At 53.5% G+C, this 21,068-nt stretch overlaps 9 protein-coding genes across 9 annotated transcripts; 2 read left to right on the top strand and 7 right to left on the bottom strand.

The window, feature by feature from the left end:
• Positions 1–1,343: 1,343 nt before the first annotated feature.
• Positions 1,344–2,764, top strand: PG997_009283 (uncharacterized protein; the record flags this gene model as incomplete). Its single annotated transcript, XM_066813598.1, has 2 exons — positions 1,344–2,192; positions 2,252–2,764. The coding sequence occupies 2 exons, from the start codon at positions 1,344–1,346 to the stop codon at positions 2,762–2,764; spliced, it is 1,362 nt and encodes a 453-aa protein (XP_066665560.1).
• Positions 2,765–2,950: 186 nt separating this feature from the next.
• On the bottom strand, positions 2,951–4,596 carry PG997_009282 (uncharacterized protein; the record flags this gene model as incomplete). The annotated part of the gene is made up of 2 exons (XM_066813597.1): positions 2,951–4,364; positions 4,454–4,596. 2 exons carry the CDS (start codon positions 4,594–4,596, stop codon positions 2,951–2,953), a joined length of 1,557 nt encoding a protein of 518 aa, XP_066665559.1.
• Positions 4,597–5,014: 418 nt separating this feature from the next.
• Positions 5,015–6,567, bottom strand: PG997_009281 (Aldo-keto reductase dtxS3; the record flags this gene model as incomplete). Its single annotated transcript, XM_066813596.1, has 3 exons — positions 5,015–5,463; positions 5,691–6,162; positions 6,406–6,567. The coding sequence occupies 3 exons, from the start codon at positions 6,565–6,567 to the stop codon at positions 5,015–5,017; spliced, it is 1,083 nt and encodes a 360-aa protein (XP_066665558.1).
• An 881-nt stretch (positions 6,568–7,448) lies between these two features.
• On the bottom strand, positions 7,449–8,271 carry PG997_009280 (uncharacterized protein; the record flags this gene model as incomplete). Its single annotated transcript, XM_066813595.1, has 3 exons — positions 7,449–7,747; positions 7,825–7,877; positions 7,967–8,271. The coding sequence occupies 3 exons, from the start codon at positions 8,269–8,271 to the stop codon at positions 7,449–7,451; spliced, it is 657 nt and encodes a 218-aa protein (XP_066665557.1).
• Positions 8,272–9,706: 1,435 nt separating this feature from the next.
• Positions 9,707–10,621, bottom strand: PG997_009279 (uncharacterized protein; the record flags this gene model as incomplete). The annotated part of the gene is made up of 4 exons (XM_066813594.1): positions 9,707–9,812; positions 9,873–9,879; positions 9,947–10,321; positions 10,399–10,621. The coding sequence occupies 4 exons, from the start codon at positions 10,619–10,621 to the stop codon at positions 9,707–9,709; spliced, it is 711 nt and encodes a 236-aa protein (XP_066665556.1).
• An 825-nt stretch (positions 10,622–11,446) lies between these two features.
• On the top strand, positions 11,447–13,196 carry PG997_009278 (uncharacterized protein; the record flags this gene model as incomplete). Its single annotated transcript, XM_066813593.1, has 3 exons — positions 11,447–11,480; positions 12,437–12,910; positions 13,084–13,196. 3 exons carry the CDS (start codon positions 11,447–11,449, stop codon positions 13,194–13,196), a joined length of 621 nt encoding a protein of 206 aa, XP_066665555.1.
• Positions 13,197–13,505: 309 nt separating this feature from the next.
• Positions 13,506–15,786, bottom strand: PG997_009277 (beta-hexosaminidase; the record flags this gene model as incomplete). Its single annotated transcript, XM_066813592.1, has 2 exons — positions 13,506–15,667; positions 15,738–15,786. 2 exons carry the CDS (start codon positions 15,784–15,786, stop codon positions 13,506–13,508), a joined length of 2,211 nt encoding a protein of 736 aa, XP_066665554.1.
• Positions 15,787–16,340: 554 nt separating this feature from the next.
• On the bottom strand, positions 16,341–17,889 carry PG997_009276 (uncharacterized protein; the record flags this gene model as incomplete). The annotated part of the gene is made up of 2 exons (XM_066813591.1): positions 16,341–17,317; positions 17,400–17,889. 2 exons carry the CDS (start codon positions 17,887–17,889, stop codon positions 16,341–16,343), a joined length of 1,467 nt encoding a protein of 488 aa, XP_066665553.1.
• Positions 17,890–18,744: 855 nt separating this feature from the next.
• On the bottom strand, positions 18,745–20,448 carry PG997_009275 (RIO kinase 1; the record flags this gene model as incomplete). The annotated part of the gene is made up of 1 exon (XM_066813590.1): positions 18,745–20,448. One exon carries the CDS (start codon positions 20,446–20,448, stop codon positions 18,745–18,747), a length of 1,704 nt encoding a protein of 567 aa, XP_066665552.1.
• Positions 20,449–21,068: the final 620 nt, after the last annotated feature.

Genomic DNA, 21,068 nt, shown 5'->3' with positions numbered 1-21,068 from the left:
GCGACAAGACATGGCCTGCTTCCCGTTCATGTAGCCGCATCTGAGCTTAGGCAGCTTGAAGGGAGACTGTGGCTAGGTATTTTGGTGATCCAGTATCTGGGTCGGATCCGGAGCATGTCGGCCATTGTGGAGAGACACCACACGCAACTACAAGCTTTTCCAACAGCCACGGAAACTATATGCGGTAACTCTTGTACTGGGTGTCGTTTTGTAGTGTTGCGACGCCCGCCATCGGTAATCGACTGGCTTCTGCCACCGTGACGTCTTGGGCTTGGCCCTACGTTGAACCGCAGGCCATCGCTTCAGGAAGTAAGTGCCTGCCTATCCGAGCAAAGTATATATAACAAGCTCCCTGCAGTTTTAGTATGATCTGCTGTACCTTCCGTGCCTTGCAGAAGTTTAAGTCGAGAGTCGCGAGCTTGGCGCCATAGACGTAATGGGCGTTGACGACGGTGGGGTGGTGGCGGAATGGTAACGCCCTCTTTTTTGGTGCGATGGTTTCTTTGGCGAGAGAAGAGGGAAGAAGGCATGACCCGAGAAGCCGACGAAATATCGAAGATTCCATTCCCAAAAAGCAGCCTGGCCTGCGTGGCTCAATCTAACGTACACAGTTACACTAAAGATGTAGGTTGAGCCATCCGTTCGCTTACTAACTTAGTAATGTAATTCTTGGAACCAAGGGTCTTGAGCTTGAAATGGGAAACAGAGTTTTCAGATTACCCATATGGCTTTCACTCGTCGTGCGGAAGGGTGGTACAGCATCCCAGTCTTCGAGCTTGGCTGAGGCTCGAGGACCCTGAGCCCTTCCCCCAGCACGCAACACCAACCTCGACTCAGACACGTAGCACACACAAAGCCAGGTGGGTGAAGGCGCAAGACGAGGCCCCCAAGGCGACCAGGCAGCGTGCCAGCTGGCGCGATTCGTTTGGGAAACCATCTCGCGAGTTTATCTGTAATGCGTAGGCGCCAGCGACCTCTGTTTCATTCCTCTTATACTCATGTCGTGTGCCAGCATTGCACAGGTCGCGTCGCACCAGAGGACGAAAACGGTCGCTTAGGTCGACGCGATGCATGCCTTTCGCGTATCCCAAGCGACGCAGGTAACAGACGGAGGAACACAAGATACCATCTACGTCGGACAGTCCTGGATAGCAAGGCTTGGCTTGGTTGGCGACACCAGCTTCTTCGGAGAGACGATGACGGAAGTGACAGAAGAAGGTTTGGTATCCGACTGTAACAGGATGGAGAACAACTCTGGGCGAGCAAAAGTTAGGAGATAACTTGCCTATCCACCCAAGGATGGGAGGATGTTAATATATAACCCAAGTACAAAGGGCCGTGAAATGTCAAACCTCCGTGATCCAATCAGAAAAGTTCATTTCCAAGATATCGATACCTGTCCCGGACAAGAAACCCCGACGACTAGCAGACAATATAGCGAAATAGCCCTGTATCTCATTTTACACGAAACGAGTCAAAATGGATACCGAGAGGGAAAATGCGACAGCGACAGCAGTAGAGCGCCGGCGCCCGACTGTGTTATCCCGCTGTTGGACACTAATCAAAGACCAATGGTTTCTGATAGTCCTTGTCGCGCTCGTGATTTTCTCTTCCCAGGTGCAGGTCCCGGAAGCGCAGCAAAAGGTCAAGACGCGCATCACACAGTACGTGACAATAGCCGTCATATTCTTCATCAACGGCCTGACCACGCGGACCGAAGATCTCGTAGCCAACATACGGCGATGGCGGTGTCACGTCTTCATCCAGCTCATGGGCTTCTTCTTCACGTCGCTCACGATGCTCGGGCTCGTGGCGGCCATCGCCAGCAACCGAGCACTCTTGGACTCTTTGCTGCTGAACGGCTTGGTAATACTGGGTTGTCTGCCGACTGCGTAAGTGAAGATGTCCCCATTCTAGTAGTTGGTGTGGAAGAGCTCCAATTGACCGCCGATGAATACAGGTTCTCGATTAATACACTGATGGCCCGGAAAGCTAAAGGCAACGCGACGCTGACTTTGACGGAATCCGTAATCGGTAATGCGGTTGGCCCTTTCCTGTCATCCTTGTTGGTTCTCGGGTACACATCGATCAGCATGTGGTACACCGAGGTGTTGCCAAAGACGGACGGTGGATTAGGCGAGCTGTTGCGGAGGGTTTTTCTCCAGTTTGGCCTGACTCTGATCCTACCCCTGGTGAGTTCCCGTCATCGCGACGTTCCATATGGTACCATTCTGACCTATGCCGACAATAGGCGGTCGGACAGCTCGTACAGAGCTTCTTCCCAAGAGTTGTGGGGAAGGTAATGCACGACTACCAGGCCATCAGGCTCGGGTCACTCTCGTTACTCGTGCTGCTATGGTCTGGTTACGATAGCGCGTTCGCAAGCCATGCGTTCGCCGATGTCGAAAAGACCCAGATCCTTGGCGTGGTAGTCATCTGCCTATCGCTCTTCGTGCTATGGATGCTGGTGACTATCGCGGCATCTGTTACGTTTCTCGATCGTGAGGATACTATCGCCGCGGTATTTTGCATTCCCACCAAATCGCCGGCGCTTGGCATTCCGCTGGCCACAATTCTGTTTGCTGGCATGTCGGCAGAGGACACTGCAAAGGTATACATACCCCTTATAATCTTCCAGTTTGTGCAGACATGCCTGTCCAATCTCGCAACCATCCCGCTCAGGCGTTGGAGGGCAAAACTTGTATACGAGACAGACAGCGACACGGCGAGCGACGCGGTAGAGCTAGCGGAATGTCCCCGTTGACGGATCCCTGGCGAGAACTGCAGTCGCTAGCTGTGTGACAACCCTGTTCAGGCAAGCCATACGGCGTTGGTAATATTCGGGCTGATAGCGGCTGGCGTTTTGGAGTTGCTTGCTCATCGACCAAAGTATCAGTCTGTGTAAAATGTACTTCGAGGCTGATAATAAAACAAAACGTTAGTCCAGCTTCTAGAGTCGACGCAAAATGCCCCTGAGAAATATTTTCTCTTCTCCAAGATTGTTTTTAGAATAGACCAAAGAAATGTATTCACCTTGAATGATGGATATCTGGTTATTGTCCTCGTAGTCGCGGTCTGAAATCTTCAGGGCCTGCAGGTCGTTGCTAAGCATCATCTCAATGTCATCCTCAAATATGCGGTATATAACACTGTTAGGCCCCGACTCGTTCATATTCTGTTCCAATTTTACCAAAGCAAGCATCAGCCGGTGACTGTACAAGTCGTCCCCCTCTGCCAACGAGCGACTGGTTCCGGATGATGACTGTGTGGAGCGAATGTGCGTTTGGAGCCAAGCGAGCAAGCGCAGCCTCGTTCCTTTCGGATCAGGGGGCGGTTTCGTGGCGATCTCCGGTACTGGGAAGGTCTCGAGCCATTGGCCGAGAGTAGTGAGGACTGCGCGAGCTTCGTCACGTCTGTCTTCGTACACGAGTACATTGCAGAGAGAGATGGATGCCCAAGACGCCCATCCCACATCGTCGGTGTCTTCTTGGTGGTCGCGCATTTCGTCTATCAAGGCGCGTTGTTCGAACATCTGCCGAATTCCGTCCAGACGTTTCACGGCCTGGTGGAGATTGCCTAGACGGTGATTTTGGCAGACCACATTGAACTGCGCCACGAGCATAATATCGGCTGCTGACCGTATTTCATGGACCTCCATCTTCTGAAGGGTGTCAAGGAGCAGCGTGAGCGGGTGCGAGCGGCCAAGGCGGATCTGAGCGAGGCCGGACATCCACCGGAGAAAGGCCCTGCCGAGATCTATACCGATCCGCGAAAGCTTCAAGACGGAGTGGTAGGTAGCCCAGACCATGCTGATGTCCGGCTTGATAAGGGTGACATCAAGTTGGTCGAAGTTTTCACGCAGCAACCGCCAATTTGAAGGCGAGTGGCGGTCGTCCAACAACTTTTCCACAGCCATGTTCGTGTCGACCCAACACATACAAGCCTTGTCGGACCGGAAGTCGTAAACCTTACCCGACAGATCCCATTGGCCGTTGGAGAACTGCATCTGAGAGAACTGCCAAACCAGTTTCAGGCAGGTCTCCGGAACGCCGTAGACGGGTGGGTCATCGATCTTGTCAGCTATTGGAGATGCTGAGCGGCGCGCTACCACGAGCCCCGGGGAACTCGGGTCAGGATCTGAATCTGTAGGCGAGGGTGGCGGCTGGGCGAATGATTTGGCGGCTTTCGCTGCCCGGTTCAGACGCCCTTTGAAATGTTTGGAGCCCACAACGCGACCCCGAATTGTAGGCACGGCCGCGACAGCTGCTCCCCTATAAACATTGTCCAAGAGCCTATCGGCCTCGTCGGCTTTGAGGTTCTTGACCAAACCCCAGCTCTTCAGCCTTAGCTTATACATGCGCTGCCTATATGATGTCAGACGACGTACAACCCAACCAGTCAATTGCTCGGGTGTTGGCCAAGTGCTGCAAGCGCAGATGCCGTGCATACGTACGTTGCTAGAAAGTTGTGGCGGGTGCGCATATAGTCCATGACCTGCTTCAGGGTCTGATCCTCATCCCAGTACAGGCGCGAGATCACTTCGCGATATTCAGCCCATTCGTACGCCGACGGGCCTGAACGTGGCAGTGCTGACATGGCGGGCAAACGTGGGTGACTGACGGAGGCATGTAGAGACAGCTGGTGGCCTTCGACCACAAGCAGCCAAACGGGTTTATTGGGATCAATCTTGCAGATAAAGGCATTGCATCCTGGCTGCCTGAAATGAAATGTGCCTATATCGAGGAGGGGCCGACCCAACCAACAAGTAGCATTCAAGGTAAGGAAGGTACTGGAGGCATAAGGCAGGAGCCGAGGCCCCCACCATGAATATGAGAAGCCAAAACACTAAAATCCTGGCGCGGTCCGTTTCTGTCTGCGGTCTCCACCAATTGGCACATCGCCACCCACAACCAATACCACATCTAACATATCCATATCCACAAGGCAAGTTCCATTGATCTTGTCAAGGGCGGGCACTAGGGTATCATACATATGTATGTACAGCAGTACTAGGTCAGGTGTGTCCAGAGATCGCCTTGGGCTGATAGAGCTCCTCGAGGTATCCCTCCTCATCGTCGCTCAGAGTCTTGCCTCGGGCCGCCAGCGCCTCTTCCATCCTGGCCACGTTCGAGAAGCCGCAGATGGGACTCGACACCCGTTTGTTGATCCAGGCAAGGGCGACGATGCTCATGGTCCAATCCCGCTTCTTGGCTATCTCCTGCACTCGGCCAATGATGGTCAGGTCGGGCTCAACCGTGCCATGAGAACCCGGCGACGCATCCTTCTCGATCTTACTACGATCCGTGCTCCCAAATCCGCCAGGCGGCCGGGCAAGATGGCCCCTGCAAAGAGGTGCCCAGGGGATGAGGCCCACGCCGGTATCGTTGCAGAACCGGTTCATTTCTCGCTCCTCCTCTCGGTAGAGAAGGTTGTAGTGATTCTGCATCGAAACAAACTTCGTCCCTAAACGGAATCCACACACCAAAGCATTAGCAAGTACTCGCGGCAATCGCAATGGCCCGTGATTCACTGTTGCTGTGCCGCAATGAAGATCGGTCCGTTGCCGAGCGCTACTGGCCCTTGGGGCCGTTTAAAGGAGGAGGGAGGGCAGTGGAGCCGGACAACCTCCTCCGTCACGACCCTCAAGAATGGTAATAAGAGCCAGAACTTGGTGATAGTAGGTAACTTACAGCCATTTTTCTCAGCAGTGAACTGCAGCCGGGCAAAGTTGACCGCGTACATGGAGCTTGCGCCAATGTAACGGACCTTGCCGGATTCTACCAAGTCATGCAGCGCCTTCATCGTCTCCTCGAGCGGGGTGTTGTAATCAAAGCGGTGGATCTGGAGCAGGTCGATGTAGTCCGTGTCCAGGCGTCTGAGCGAGGCGTTGACCTGGTTGAAGATGGCGGTCCGCGAGAGGTGATACTGGTTGACGTAGTCCTTGGACTGTTCGAACGCCTCGCGGTTCAGGAAGTGGCGCGCTTCGGGCTCCTCGCCGACACCCCAGAAGCACTTGGTCATGATGACGACCTTCTCGCGCGGGATGGCATACTTCTTGATGGCTTTGCCGACGATGAGCTCGCTCACGCCCTGCGAGTAGACATTGGCCGTGTCCCACGTGTTGATGCCACGGTCGTACGCGGCCTTGAGCAGTGGTAGCGCCTGTCATTGATGTTAGTCATCATAACTCCATCGCAAGTATTATAAGCATCAAATATAATCGTGAGGTATCCATAACACTAGTGGAGTAAGCCTACACAGCGGACTGGTGGTAGCCTGGAAGAGCCGGATGACTGCCGGGCCATGGTTCACTGGCTGTGCGGAGTCCTTGAAGCAGCAGAGCAGAGCAAAGCGGCGAGCTGGTTACTACTTCCTGTACAGTCCACCCGTCCTCGATATGCTTACCTCGTCCTCCTCAATGGCCCATGATTGCGTTCTCTTGTCGCCAATGCTCATGCACCCAAAGATGGGGACCGAAACTCGGAGTCCGCTTTTACCAAGTTGACGGTATTCGCATTTGGTGTTGGCGACGGACTGGCGGAGACCCACTGGCAGGTCGGACGCCATGTCTGATGAAGATTGTCAGTGCAGGTCCTAACCTTAGTCTGCGTCGTATTTGCCGTGATAAAGAGGACCAACACTGATCACCACGTGCGAAGGATGAAAGAATATGAGCGCGAAAGACCTCTGTATCTGTGACAATTACAAAGCGTGCTTGAGTAAATAGATAAGATGTAGGCAACGCAACGACTGCCTCTCAACCGGGCTGCTCAGGCAGGCGTCCACTCTCGTATTCCGACACCTGAGGTGGCACCCCGCGATCATGTCCATATCGTTGACGTGCTTGCCTAACAAAGCTGCATAACCAATTGAGGGGTAATATAAATCAAGCAGATTGATATTGGTTCATCTTGCAGCCGTCCATGTCACCATTCGGGCATTATCCGTTGTTCGATTGAGGGTTAAGGAAGAAAACCCACCACTAACATTCTGGGATGGATGTGCAGTAGCGGAATTCGTAGGGCGGCTAGTGCTCGGAACCTACCAGATCATGGGCGGATACACAGCCCGAATTCCTCAAGTCGTCGCACTGTCAGTTGGTCGGCCCTCTGCTCCCAACCCTAGCATCCCCTGTCTACGTGGTAGTACTTCAGCAAACTTGCAGATCATGATTTTGCTCACTCATTGGCAACAGTCACAAATCCGACAACGGATAGGAATATGTATGGTACGCATAATATTCATTCAGGTCTCTTCATAGAAAGATGAAAATCAATTGTCGCAAATCATGTGCGCAGACAATTTTAGGGTATAGGCGACAGTGAAAAGAAAAAGACAAAGCTAGCAGTACTCCCTGCGTGGCATGTGATACCATCAATCGTTCAATCGAACCCACTTCGATGCATTCATAACCCACGCCTACCCACCCCAACCGGAACTTTCAACATTTACTGCTCATATTGCGGTGGTGCTTTGGCGTGACTTTGTTCTTGCGGTGGGTGCGGTTGCGGTTGCTGTTGCTGTTGCTGTTGCTGTTGCTGTTGCTGTTGCTGTGCTGGCGGCTGGTATTGCCCCTGTTGCTGTTGTGGTTGTTGGCCGTATTGGGGCTGGTTGCCCATGTGGTATTGCTGAGGGACGTTGTTCGCAGGGGCAATGACTTGCGCAGGACGCCCGTCGGCAACGAAAGCAACGCGCTGGTTGCAGTTCATGCAGTAGTGATCGATGTCTTGGAACCATCCGAGCATACCTTTATTTGAGACGCATCATGTTAGCCTCTTGTAGTGATAGTTGGGCGTTGTGGGTTGGGCGCGCAACGTGACATACAAGGAAGACAAGCCAGGCAGATGCAAAGACAACCAATGCCAATACCCGTTAAGCTGCGAGACGCGAGAATGTTAGCCATGGTTCGTTCCTCTTCCAATTCCCCATGTCGCTGCGTTTCTTAGGGAGGGGAGCGAGAGCCTACATTGTCATGCTGGAGCTGTGCTCCTCAATCCGTGTCTTGGTGCGCTGGTGGCAGAACGGGCAGTCGATGATGGCGGGCATGGTGCCCAAGCCGCTCAGCGGCGTCGCGTAGGTGGTAGGCATGGCAGAGCCATCGGGCTGGATCTGGGGCTGGGACTGCTGTTGTCCCTTCGTTTGTTGTGTTTCGTACGGGGCGGGGCCGCTGGTCGGATGGGCATGAGCTGGCTCGGGCGAGACGATGTGTTGCGACGGGTCCGGCGTAGGCAACTCCATCGGTTGCTGCGTCTTCTCAGTTGTCGTCGCCATTTTGTCGGATTGTGAGGTTGGTTTGGGTGTTGCTGTTGGGTGTTTGCTGATTGGAATCCCGAATTCATCGAAATATGTGCAGCGGCGCAGCAGCAGTCATCAAAAGAAAAGATGAAGAATGGGAAGATGGACCGGTGAACGGGTGACGGGTCCCAGGAGAAGATATGGCTCCGTACCTAGGCAGCAATCCTCTGGAATGAATCCTTCGCCAAGCACACCGGTTCTGATTCTGTTATGTACAGCCTCCTGATCGCTCTCGCTTCCACAAGGGTTCGTAATAATACGGGTACGTGTACCTGAGGTGCTGGCACCAAACAACAGCAATTGGGACTGACTGTGCCGCAAGCTACAAGTACCTGTGCCGCGAACTAACCGTGCCGCAAGGGCTGAGCTGAACTAAACACGCCAAGTGCCACTGACCGCAGCTGTTTCGCGGGGGCTGAGAGGCTGTGGAGGACATTAGCCCCCTTCAATGCATCTGATTGATCAACGTCAATCATCTGAACTCCAAAGACACGAACTTAACTTACTGTTCGGCTTACTACACGACACTAAGATCGGCAATCTCGACATCTAATATGAACATCATAATATCGTACTGCGTAATCGGGTAGTCAAAACACTGAACTGTTCAGTCTGAGCATATAAATGTGTAGAGAAGAAGCAGGGCCTTGATGCCCTTTGTGATATAAAGGGCTGAACAAAGTCTCTCCGGCTGACCCTCGTTTAAATGGGGAGGCGAGGTGAGATGCTCCGAAGCTGACGTGCATGCTTGGCGTTCATAATCTCACTGCCACTACAACATGTCACACGAGGTTTAACTGTTCCAATGCAGTATCGCATGTTGCTTGCTGACAGTTTACGTCTGCCAAGTTCTGGGAAATTGTTACCACTTCACTCGAGCTTGATGCCTAGCAGGCGGGCGGGCGTGTTTTCTTCAAGATGGAATGTACACACCCTGGACCCTTCGCCCTAGCTTCTTTGACTGGTTAGATCTTTATGTCAAAGAAATCAATTTCGAATTCGAAGAAACAATAACATAACGGTATTAAATATTAGAATATCTAGAAAGGGAAAACAAGAAAAAGAATAAAAGGAAACAGATTATGCAGCTGCCTACGTTGTTTACATCATTTTAGAGGGGTTGTTCGGTCACGAATTATTATTAGCATGCTGGGTCGAGTTCACAGCTAACGGACACGAACCCCACAGGGGATGATAGGGCTGATGGCAGGGATCTGGCAGCTGTAACCTACCTAAGGCACTAACATAATGGTGCATTGGGAGACCCTCTGTAAGCGTTTGCCAAACTCAATTCATTCAACTCAATACCTGCAAACTCCATCACCCCTTTCATACTTGGCAATGTGATGGAGGCACCCGCAGCTTGCATGTTAAGCAAAACCATTGTTGCCGCCGCCAATACTGTCATTCTTTACTCGTCGTACTCTTGATATTCGCCGTCACTCTCATGGAAGTGGTCGCCCTCATCTTCCTCGGGAATACCGCACTTGTAGCAAAAGAACTGGCCACAAAGGCATCTTGGTCCTGAGTTAGTATCGAGAAGCCCATAAAGTCTAGTGTTTAAATAAATAACCTACCTCATGTCTGGTACAAAGACAGACCACGTTAGCCAAACTGTCACCGCAATGGATCGGTTATGAAGGTGACTTACAATTGCAGCCATCGATTCTCTCGGTCATGGCGTTACAAGCCGGACACTGAGTCCATCCCTTTTCTTCCGCCAGTCGAAGCAGGGCCTCGTCGGCTTCCTTTGATCGTTCAAGGAGCTCCTCGTCACAAACACCGCCGTGGGCCGCCTGGCGGCAAGTCAGGCAAGTGTCAGCCTCGCAGATCCAGCACCACCCGGCCGTGTCGGTTCGGTCCTCAGTGGGAATGTAGGCGTTGCATTCGCGGCGATGACAGTACACACGCGATCCAGATCCAGCCTCGTCGTTCATGAAGATGTACTTGGTGACTTCGTCGTCGGAAAGGCTAAAGCCAGCCTCTTCAGCTCTGCGTTGAACAAACCAGATAATAGACGGGGGGACTGCAGGCGAATAAGTAAGTAAGCAAACATAAACACACGCTGCTATATCTGTAGCAGAACAGGGGAGGACGACTTACCAGGATCCTGGCCGCAGCACCGAACAGGTCTGAACGGCAGCGATCCCAGAGCCGACTTGACATTCCTTGCGAAACATAACCAGTAATATATGTGTCCGCAGCTCAGCACGCGCTCGTCGTCGTCTTTCTTTATACCCCAGATTGTGTCGCCGCAGGCAATGCAGTCTCCCAAAGCATGTTTACCATCATCGGTCGGGTCTTGGGGCTGTTCAACATCAGCCATCGTGAATGGTCAATAGCGAAACTGCAGCAGTGTGTGTTGGCGAAAACGTAGTAGCTGTGTAGAGACAAGGTGGAGGACGATGTGTGGGATAATGACTTGCTCGGAAATCAAATGGGCCCTAAACGTTATTTTACGTCTTAGGCATACTGTTGAGGGCCCTAGACACAGAATAATGAAAACCTGATAATCGCCACCGCCTGAGGATAATCGTGAGAAGAGCCTGGAGAGAGAACGATTGAGACAGGACAATCGTCACGAGAGAAGCGACATATGAATCGCGTTGCAGTGGAAAATAAGTGAATCGATTAGCGTTATCTATATTCAATTGCCTTTTGAAAACACCTTGGAAGCATCCCTTCCTAGGTATCAGGATCAGATGGTGAGGCAGTACCCCGTCATGGCCGGAGAGACAGATGAATGCATTAGCCTTGTATATTATACAGAAACCTTGGGAAGAACCAAAACATTTATGCCTTATCAGGCGGTTAACACCAACAAACAAAACGTAGACCCAGTTAGGATCGAATGTAGACACGACTAATAAAGGATACGTGCTACTTCGTATTGGTAACAGGTTAGACCGAGGAATCGCTTCCATTATACCCAGTTTCATCCTCAGGGGTAGACGTCACTTTATGTGTGGCTCTTAGACAACACCGTTATAGTGCGTGCAAGTGCTGACTTATTAGAGCCACACTCGTCAATCTGCATTGTACCGACCATCACGGAAAGCCTTTACTGGGAGAAACTTCTGATACATAGCAGCGGGATCTTTAATTGTTGTCATTCTCCTCCATCGCTATCAGGTTTCCATCTGAAAACCCTATGGGTCATCACTATGGGAGTAGCGACCTGGTTTGTTCCTGAGCCAGCCTCAGTCATCCACTGGCTCTAGAATAGGTAGATGGAAATGATGGAGCAGGAGAACATAGGCTCCCCCGCAACATGTCGACCCAAAAGCTGGTTTTTTCCACATGATGCCAGCTCCCGCACTCTATTGTGCGACGCACCCAGCTTGCCAGCTGGGGGCGCCACCCAACGCCACACAGCAACGGATAGCTGATCAGCTCTTGAGACATGCTGTGCTTCTTTCCCCAGATGCCCAGAGCGCGAACAGGCAGAGGCGTCCGTCAGGAGATTGACAAGTCTCAACCGTTGACCGGGGGAGGGTAGAATTTGCGGGGGAACGGGGGAAGGCAGATGCGCCGTTCAGCGCCTCATATGCATGCTGACCATAGTGGAAAGTGATCATTCATCAAGTAGCGGCTGATGGCGTTCGCGGCTTCCTTGCGTCTCCCCGGTAGCCCGGTATTTCCTTGTTATGTACGTCTCCGTGGCCCAATCATGGCCGAGCTCGTATCGTTTGTTGTGACACGCGCATGCTGCGCGTCGGAACCGGACGACAAGAGGCTGCATACTCAAGGGATGGGGATGTGGTAGTTCATCCAGCCATCACGGCCCATGCTTCACGGCTGCTGCAGTGTATAAGTAGTCCTTCCCGGACCAACGAGGGGGAGGGGGAAAACTGCTTAGGGTTCAGAAGCAAGAACGACGAGCTACGCTTGGGTATATGAATCAATGAGATCCCGTCCTTGACCCAGGTATACTCTTCTCCCATGTTCATTATACAGTTGATGTTGTCTACTTCTTAAATTCTTACACACCTTGCCTGAACACATGATCCTCAGGATGATACGCCTACTATTCCTCCTGTACTCCTCCGTCCTCTCCTTCTCCATCCTCCCGTCCCTCACGTCGGCGACCTACACCGTCCTCCCCTACCCAACCCAGCAAGTCCGCCGCCGCCCCTCCAAGATCACGAATGGGCGCCTCACCCCCGGGACTCGGGCGCTGGCGCCGGCGCCGGCTGCCCCGCGTACCTGACGCCCGGGGAGTACGAGTTCCCGCACTACATCACGCAGATCTCCGCGTCGCAGCCGGACCGGGCCTTCGGCCCCTCGCTGCACGGCCAGTTCACGCCCGGCGACGTATCGTCGCTCTTCGCCTTCGACATCCCCGCGGGCCGCGCCGACGCCAACTGCAGCCTCGTCTTCCTGTTCCCCCGGCAGGAGCAGCTCCAGACGTCGCGCTATGTCTATAGCGGGCCCGGCACCTTCGTCTTCACCGGCTACGACCCGGGCTACTGCCCGGACGCCGCCACCACCTTTAATAAGCAGCCGCCCTCGACCATGTTCCCGCCGTTTGCGCCGCTGCATATGGAGCCGGGGTATGCTTATACGATCGATGTCGGGCCTTGCACGTTTAGTGCGGGCAAGTGTGTATCTGGCAGTAAGTGATCTCTCCCTTCCGATATTCCTGCTCGTTGGTTTCCTGTACATGTATTCACTTTGGCTGTGTTGGATTATGATATGCTATGCTATTCCTGAGACGGAGATATAATGGAAGGCAAGGTGGTTCGGGGGCAACGTTTGATGTGCCTGGAAGCTAATCTTGACTCGCAGAGACCTCTACGTCTGACACGTATTTTGAGTTCTTCCAGAACAGCGACGAATGTCCCATCGGCGTGTATACTACCTACAGCTACGGCCTGCCTTGCAAGCCGCCGTACTGCTGAGCATCTGCACACTGAGGCGGTAGCGGGACATTGACAGATTAATCTCCAGTGGCAAGGGTATATGGATAAGCAGATGGATGAAAATGACAGGGGTGTTCACTTCGATAACGATCCTTTTAAGATGCTTATGTATGTACTTTATTGATAATGGCATGCAGTATAAATTGGCACAGATGCTTACCTTCGATTTACCAATATGCCGGCTTTCTTTGGGTGGACATGGGTCAGGCCCGATTTCGAAATGTCGTCATGTGCTCGTGAACAACTGTATCCCGGCCTGGCGTTGAAGTGGATCATGCGCCGAGGAACCTAGATAGCTTCAGAGGTAAGACTCATGCTCCGAAGCTGACCACTCCAGCCCGAATTCTCGCCGCCAATCTGAGCCAACGGTGCTTCGATAGCTACAGGCGCCCATACATGGAACTGCGTGAGCACTCCCAGTACGGCCAAGAACTCCTCCCTCGCGCCGTCTGCCCTGAGTCTCAGGTCGGCACCACCCCGTGGCTTATCCAAGGCCTTGACACTGGCGAACGTCTGACCGCCTTTGCCAACAATGCTCAGGTTCACCCAGCCGCCCAGGGGAATGGTCGAGTTGAGCCGATAGTACGTCCCCGACGCGAACAGGGTGATGCTGGGCGTCAGCATGAGCACCGAGTCGCCGCCGGACAGCAGCGTCGCATTGGTCGGGTCCGCGAGCTCGTCGATCCTGAGTTCTAGCGAAAGGGTGTAGCCGCGCCCCTTTGAGCTCAGAGGCGTGGTGACAGTGCAGTCGCTGCTGATGGTCAGGCCTGCCCCGCCATCAGTGGAAAAGGGGCAGTCCGTGGACGCGTGGTAGCCGTTACCAGACGAGTCTTCCAATTGCGTCTGGCCTGCAGCCGTCTTCCTCGGCAAAGCAGAACTGAAGTCGTATTCGACTATCTTTGACGACTCGGAAGGTACGCTGCGCTCCAGGTTCTGCCCCGGGATCTTGGGATGCAGCGCGTCCAAGACGGAAGTAAACTCGGATTCAGATAGGTCACCTCCCCATTGCTTGTCCCCAAGCGCCGGGATGCCCTCTCTCCAGGCATAGTACGCCTCCGAAACCACGCTCGCGTTCTGGCCGTAATCATTCCAGAGCGGCGCCACCGAGCCCATGACTCTCGAGTTGGACGAGGCCGGGTTGTTCGTCGCGTTCTTCTGGTCGAAGATGTGGGGATACCACAGCCCGCCCGTGGCCGGGTCGCCGCGGAAGGTCCTGCGGATGTCCACGGCCTGCGGGTAGCTCCCCGACCACTTGCTGACGACGTAGTACGAGTCGTCCGAGTTGAGCACCGAGTAGTTCTTCAGGAGGTAGTCGTAGAGCGGGTTGTCCTCGAAGAAGGCCCAGTGCTGGATCGAGACGTTCTCGTGCACGTTGCCGTCCCCGTACTCGGGCCGGGGCGGGAAGGTGCCCCAGATCCGCATCGCCTTGCCCGACTCGGCCGCGATGAAGACCGACATCTCGTTCACGAAGCGGTTGTACTCGGTGGCGCCGGCGGTGTACTCGTCCGCGCCGATGTGGACCGTCTTGCTGTGGAACCAGGGCAGGAACTCGGCCCAGATGGTCTTCATGGTGGGTGAGGTTTCCGGGTGCGATATGTTCAGCAGACTCAGGTCATTAGCCAAACCAAGCTGGGGCTTCCACTGCACAATGGCCAGGGCGTGGCCAGGGGCCTCGATCTCGGGCAGGACCGTGACGCCACGAGCCGCGCAGGCAGACTGGATCTGCTCGAACTGCTCCCTAGTGTATGACTCGTTCTTGTACTTATTCAAGCCCTCAAGCGCCTCGGAGTCGGACCACAGCCGAAACCGAGCGAACAGCTGTAGGCTGAATGCCCTCGAATACTGACCTATAACGTTGAAGTTGTCGCTCAGGTGGAGGTGGAGTGTGTTCTGCTTGAAGAACGACATGTACGCGCACATCTCCGTGATGAACTCCGGAGGGTAGTAGTGTCTGCCAGCATCGAGCATCATCCCGCGCGTCGCCCAGCCGGGCGCATCATGAGCCTCTCCATGGGGCAGCGAGCCTTCATTCAAAATGGCTTGTTGGAGTACCGTCCTCGTTCCCCACCACACCCCCAGCGGACTTGCGCCTCGGACGGTCACGCCGTCGGCTGAGACAGACAGCGTGTAACCCTCCGAGGTTGGTGCGCCTGCAGCATCAAGGTAGTCGCTGGAGTTCCCCAACGTCAGGAGGATCGTGCCTTGGTCGGCTTCAGATGCGCTGGAGACCTCAAGCTCCAACCCAAGAGCGTCTTTCAGATCTGTTGCGAAAGCCTCGGAGAAGTCGTGCAGTGTTGGCGGTATCAATGTCTCGCCTGTCTCGTCACGGACATCGGCAAACTGGGTGTCTACAATGATAGACTTCAGGCTGCTCAAAGCGAGATGGGCCTCATCGGCCGCTTGGAATGGCACGGTGGGGATCCCGATGAGGCGCGAGGCAGTCGGTATTGCTACGAGGTGAGTCAGTAATGCGCCGGGTTTCTTGGGAAGAAATGAGATAGGTTGGAACTCTACACATACCGCCGAGCCAGGCTATCGCTGGTACACTCCATAATGAATATGCCCTCATATTCAACGATGCAGACAGGACCTTGAGAGATAAGGCATAGTAGAGGAGAGCCAGGCGGGGTCTCGTCGACCTGTGGCATATGCCCGGGTCTTGTATATATAGGGCGGTCGTTACCAAGTTTCGCTGAGATGCATCCCGATTGGGGTATTGATAAAAGAAAGCCAAGTTTCTCCGTCTTGGGGAGCAGTGGTCGCCTCCATTTTCAAGACGACGTAGTATTGCTTGTAGGATCCCGGGCGATCGATCCTATTTTCCAACCCATCCCCGCACTCGTAGCGATGCACCATATACAACGTAGCAGCATCGCCGAGGTGCTGGGGCGGGGAAGATAAGGGTCAAAAGTCAGCGGCCGCATTCGAGCTGGGGAGTGGGGAAGCCCCAGTATCCAAAGACAGCCGGGGATATTGCTTGTGCATCAACGGGCATGGCCATGGTGTACATTTCATCTAGTATGGTCTCGAATAGACATTTCTGAAGACTACTCACGCACATGTATTTACCAGTAGGTAGGTACGCTGTTCTACAGCACCGTTGGCAGTCGTACTTATCAATGGCTATGAGACACTCTCAGACGCAAACAATTCAATCGCTTTATCGTCCTGGTCTTTCAAGTCCGCTTCATCTTCTGGCATCCCGGTAAGCTCGAAATAGGGCCGTTCCAGAAACTGGCCATCGTCAGGGCGTGTCGAAATATACCGGACCACCCTCTGAGGTCGCCTTTCTTGGTACAGGTAGGGTGGTATGTACCGCGTCGGTTTCGCCGTGGTTATCTGTATTTCAAAGCCGCCGCCGCCGCCGCCGTCGTCGTCGTCCCTGCTGGGTCGAAGCTCGCGAGCACTCTGTTCAAATTCTCTTAACATGTCGCGCATATCGCTGTGACGGTGGCCGCGGGAAGTTGGCTCCAGATCAATGGCCATACTCAATCCTTTTGCGCGGGCCCGATCAGAACCCAACTCTCCCAGTCGTAGGTCGGACAAGAGACTGCCTCGGCGGCGAAGCGACCTGGCGTCGAAGCCGGCCAGGCGGAGAAGGGCGAGATTGCGCGGTAACCGCCCGACCAGGGCCCAGCGAGGCTGAAAACGGCTGGAATTGGGCCCCAAATGGAGAGACTCGAGCGACGGCAAGCCTGATAAGTCGACTTGTAGTTGTGGCATTGGAACATCGTGGAGGAACTGGTGTGACCGTAGGAATAATGTCAGGTGCCGCAGGCTGTTGTTTGATAGCCGTAGGGAACTATTCCGGGACCGGATGGTGGCCATCATCTTCGAGTCTACCACGCGTGGCACGCCCTCGTTCAGCTCCAGGCGGAGGAGTGCCTTCGGCAGCTTCAGCAGAAGATCCAATGAATCTGAGTTGACAATGCTCCGGGTGAACACAAGAGCTTTTAGGTTGGTTTTCCCTTCGAATCGGAGTAGCTCTCGGTCTCCTTCCTTAGCCTCTACAATGACGCAAGACAGCTCCAGCTTCTCTAAATTAGGCATAAGAAACACCGGGCACGAAGCTGATGTATACCAGAACCGGTCTACTTCCCCTGACCAGTGTAATGTCACTAATGCTATACGTCAGTCCACAGCCGTAGTCGGGTTGAGACACAAAGGGCGGGGGACACCGACATGATGTCAAATTCTGCAATGGACTAGCATTGCACTTCGTTTCGCCGAGCAGCGACGCCGACAGGAATAGTTTCAGGTATCGTGACATATCAGCCGCCCAATCCGTTCCCCATTCCGACGAGTTAATACGGGACATAGCATTGCAGCGAGGAGATTCGACGGTGAGGGAGTTGAGATAGGGGAAAGACGTGACCGCGTCGGCTGTTGTCACACCCTCTAGATGGTTATCATACTGGACAGTGGAAAAGACCAGGTCAAGCTGTCGCACAAAGCCGGCTCTTTGAGGTCTTGCGTCAACCAGCTTTCTTAGGGCCTCGAGCGCTTCCCGCTTTCTGAGGCTGAGGTGGGAATACAAGCGTGCCTCGGCGAAGTCGCGAAGATCGTGGCAGGTCCGGGCGGCCGCTGCTAGAGATGCCCTATCCTGGATCGCGTCGAATATTTGCCCCAACAGTTCGTTGGGGATGGACAATATGTTGATGGTGTCCTGCATTGTCACAGACCCGGATTACCAGCCAGGGAATGAAAGGCCGCAACAACGCATTTGAGATTCGAATAACAAAGATAGAACGAAATCAACTTTCGAATAATTTAATAAGCCGACGACGACCTTGGTTAGGTTGAACTTGGGTAAAACGAGTAGATTGCATGTAAGTATGTAAGTAGGTATAGTTTTGTCTGGAGCCTGCGAGGGGTTTGAAAAGGCATGCGCTGGTTGATGCCTGTTGGTGGCGACCCCTCGCCAAAAGGGTCCCTGCTAGCCGGACACCCAATCACCACAAACGTAGGTAAGTAGTAACCATATTAAACGTAGTAAGCAACCCGACCCTTCAGCGTACATACATTGTTGCATTGTTGCATCCGCGTTTTCTTTTGCTTCGACCAAGGTCAGAGCAGACGCTGGCCACATGCATAATTCTGCCACGATACATAGACACATACATTGTGACTGGAAGTCGATGCTATGATACATTTTGTAGAACCCGCCGTCACTTCTTGCGTCTCGTGTAGAAGCTGGCACTTGCAAGTCTTCGCGCTGACGGAATGATTGAGCTCGAAAAGTGCCCAAAATAAGTCTATGTGGTTCGAAAATTCGCCATCGTCAGAGCTCTTCTTTATCATCACCAAGGCAATTATGCACATGGGTCAGGACGCCGGTTCAGAACCGAGTTAGCGGTTATCACCTTAGAGGAGAAAACACAGCGAATACTCAGCCAGAACAGGGCGCCGTGAGTCTTCATCATCCGATTGACTTGGAAAGTGCCGTCACATTGCATGAGACGGGTGTGAGAAAAAGGCGTGCGCGATGGCTTATAAGAAGTGCTTCTATTTGGTTTTGTCGCAGCCTCTAATGCTTTTTGCGCGACGACGACGATACCAGCTTCTTCTTCAGTTGCTTCGGCATCTTCTCCTTGCGCTTCTCTCGCTTCTCTTCTTTGATGGCTTGCTTGTGTTCCTGTCTGGTGTTAGCGGTTGGTGGCGCTGTAGGAATTTGCTTAGGGGAGTATACCTTCTTCTCGTCCTTATCGACGAAGCGCTTGCCACGAGGTCTGCCTTTCTCAAAGCGGCTTTCGTCACCGCTGTCCAGAGCGGCGCCGTCTTCTGACTCGCTATCAGAGGCGGCTGTCTCGCCCTCCTCTTGAGCCTTTTCGTCCGGTTTCGACAGAACCGCTTGGTCTGCAAGGAGGTTTCTATACACCAACTTGTCTCCCTCGCCAGCATCGATCTTTTGAGCATCCTTCTCGATATCATACACCTGCTCCAGGGTCTGTGGGATATATTGGTTTCGGAACACCTCGTTGTCGACCTCCTGCTCCGCCAGAGCTCCCTCGTGGTTTTCCGCGGCGGGTCGGGTTTCGTAGAGCTTCTCTACGGCCTCACTCAGAGCCGGCTCCTCGACAGCACCATCAGGGGCGGTAACGAAATCAAACACGGCCCTATCGGACAGTGTGTCAACACCTTCACGCCGGAAGAAGTCTCCCGTGTTCTTGATGTCCATCCGCAAGAATTCCAGAGACCGGGGATGGTCGTGCTCAACACTCTGTGACACATCAATGATGTAGAGCTGGCGATCATTGTAAAGAATGTTGTATTCGCTCAGATCAGCGTGTACCAACTTACACACCTGGTACATCCGCCGCATGATCCCCAGTAATTGGATGTACAAGGATCTCCACACCTCTTCGGCGTCCTCACTTGAGATAGCAGCATCGCGCAATCTGGGGTAGGCGTAGCCCTTTCGGTCGCCCAGCAGCTCCATGACGAGAACGTGGAGCTTCAGCTGTATGGGTTCCGGGCACTTGATGCCGGCAGCATGTATACGGCGCAAATTCCTGAACTCTTTCTCTGCCCATAGCTTGACCATCTTGCGGCTGTTACCTTTCTCAGCGCCAGACTTGAACCGGTGCTCGCCTGTGATGTATCGCTCTCTGTCCTTGAAGCTAAGAATAGCGGTCTTGTAGACCTTGATGGCGCGTTGCACAGGAGGTCCATCGAGATCGGGGTATGCGACGGCGCCGTAGACGTTGGCCTCTTTTCCAGTGCTGATGGCGCCATGTACCTCGCTCACGAAGCCCCTGTTGATCATCTGCAGCAAGATCATGCGGGTTCTTTGATCCAGGACTTGCTCGCTCGTAGCTCGGTCGGCCTTGTCCTTTTCTCTGCTCTGCTCGCCCTTCACGTCGTCGAGTCTAATCTTGGCAGCATGCTTCGATAACGTTGAAATCTGGTCATCAACATTCGCCCGGGTATTGGCTGAAGGCTTCTGTTGGTTGGACTTGGGCAGCGCAGCGCCTCCATCTTGAGCCTGTCGTTGGCGGTTGTAGTTCTTGGATGGGTCAGACAGGTCGTCGTCGTAATCGAAATCGTCGTCGTCGAAAACATCGTCCAAGCTGCCGTCGTCCTCGTCTTCGAATTCTGCCGGTTCCGCGGGCTGCGCGGGCTGTGAAGCAACAGTCTCCGGAGCCTCTTGGCTTTCTGTGGCGGCATCCGATGGTTCTTGTTCAAGCGTCGCAGGCGCCTCCTCGGCAGCAGGTGTCGACGGTTCCGACATGCTGCCCGTAGACAAATGCCTAGACAACGTCGCAGCAAGCGAGAAGTTGTCTATAATAGACCGGCGGTAGTTTTGAAGCATTTTGGCTTCGCCCAGTGCTGGTGGTGACGTCTGCTATGCCTGTGTCTTACTGTGCCTGGGTCACCAAATCTGAAATTATTTTGCGATTTCTCCAAGACTTGCAGCCCCTCCCCCACCAAAAAATCGTTATCTTATCCGAATCTTATGGGGCGACCTCCCGTCTCAGCCCATGCTCAGAAGCTTACAACCGACGGAGCTGAACCCCCCATTTCCATACAGGTATTTGCTTACACATATCGGAAGCCAGCAGCCAGCACTTGTAACTTGGGTAATTATCAAGTCGAAGCATTCGAAGTATGACAGTCATTGGGAATATATAGGACCTTCCTCGATATGCTTCCAAATTGAGGTTCGTTGGGAACAATGTTTCTACACGTCGCTTAGCCCAGCTTCCTCTATCTAAACCTTTTGGGTATTCTGCTACAATGCACTCACATCCACCACCACAGTCAATCTACATGTAGTTGGTAGGAAAACAGTGCCATCATCCATTAATTCATCTTCGCTATTTCTAGTTGAGGTCTCACACATGGATCTTC

Source organism: Apiospora hydei (genome assembly GCF_038363865.1).
Source record: "Apiospora hydei strain CBS 114990 chromosome Unknown utg000007l_segment0_segment0, whole genome shotgun sequence".
NCBI lineage: Eukaryota > Fungi > Ascomycota > Sordariomycetes > Amphisphaeriales > Apiosporaceae > Apiospora > Apiospora hydei.
This window is presented reverse-complemented; position numbering and strand designations above follow the sequence as displayed.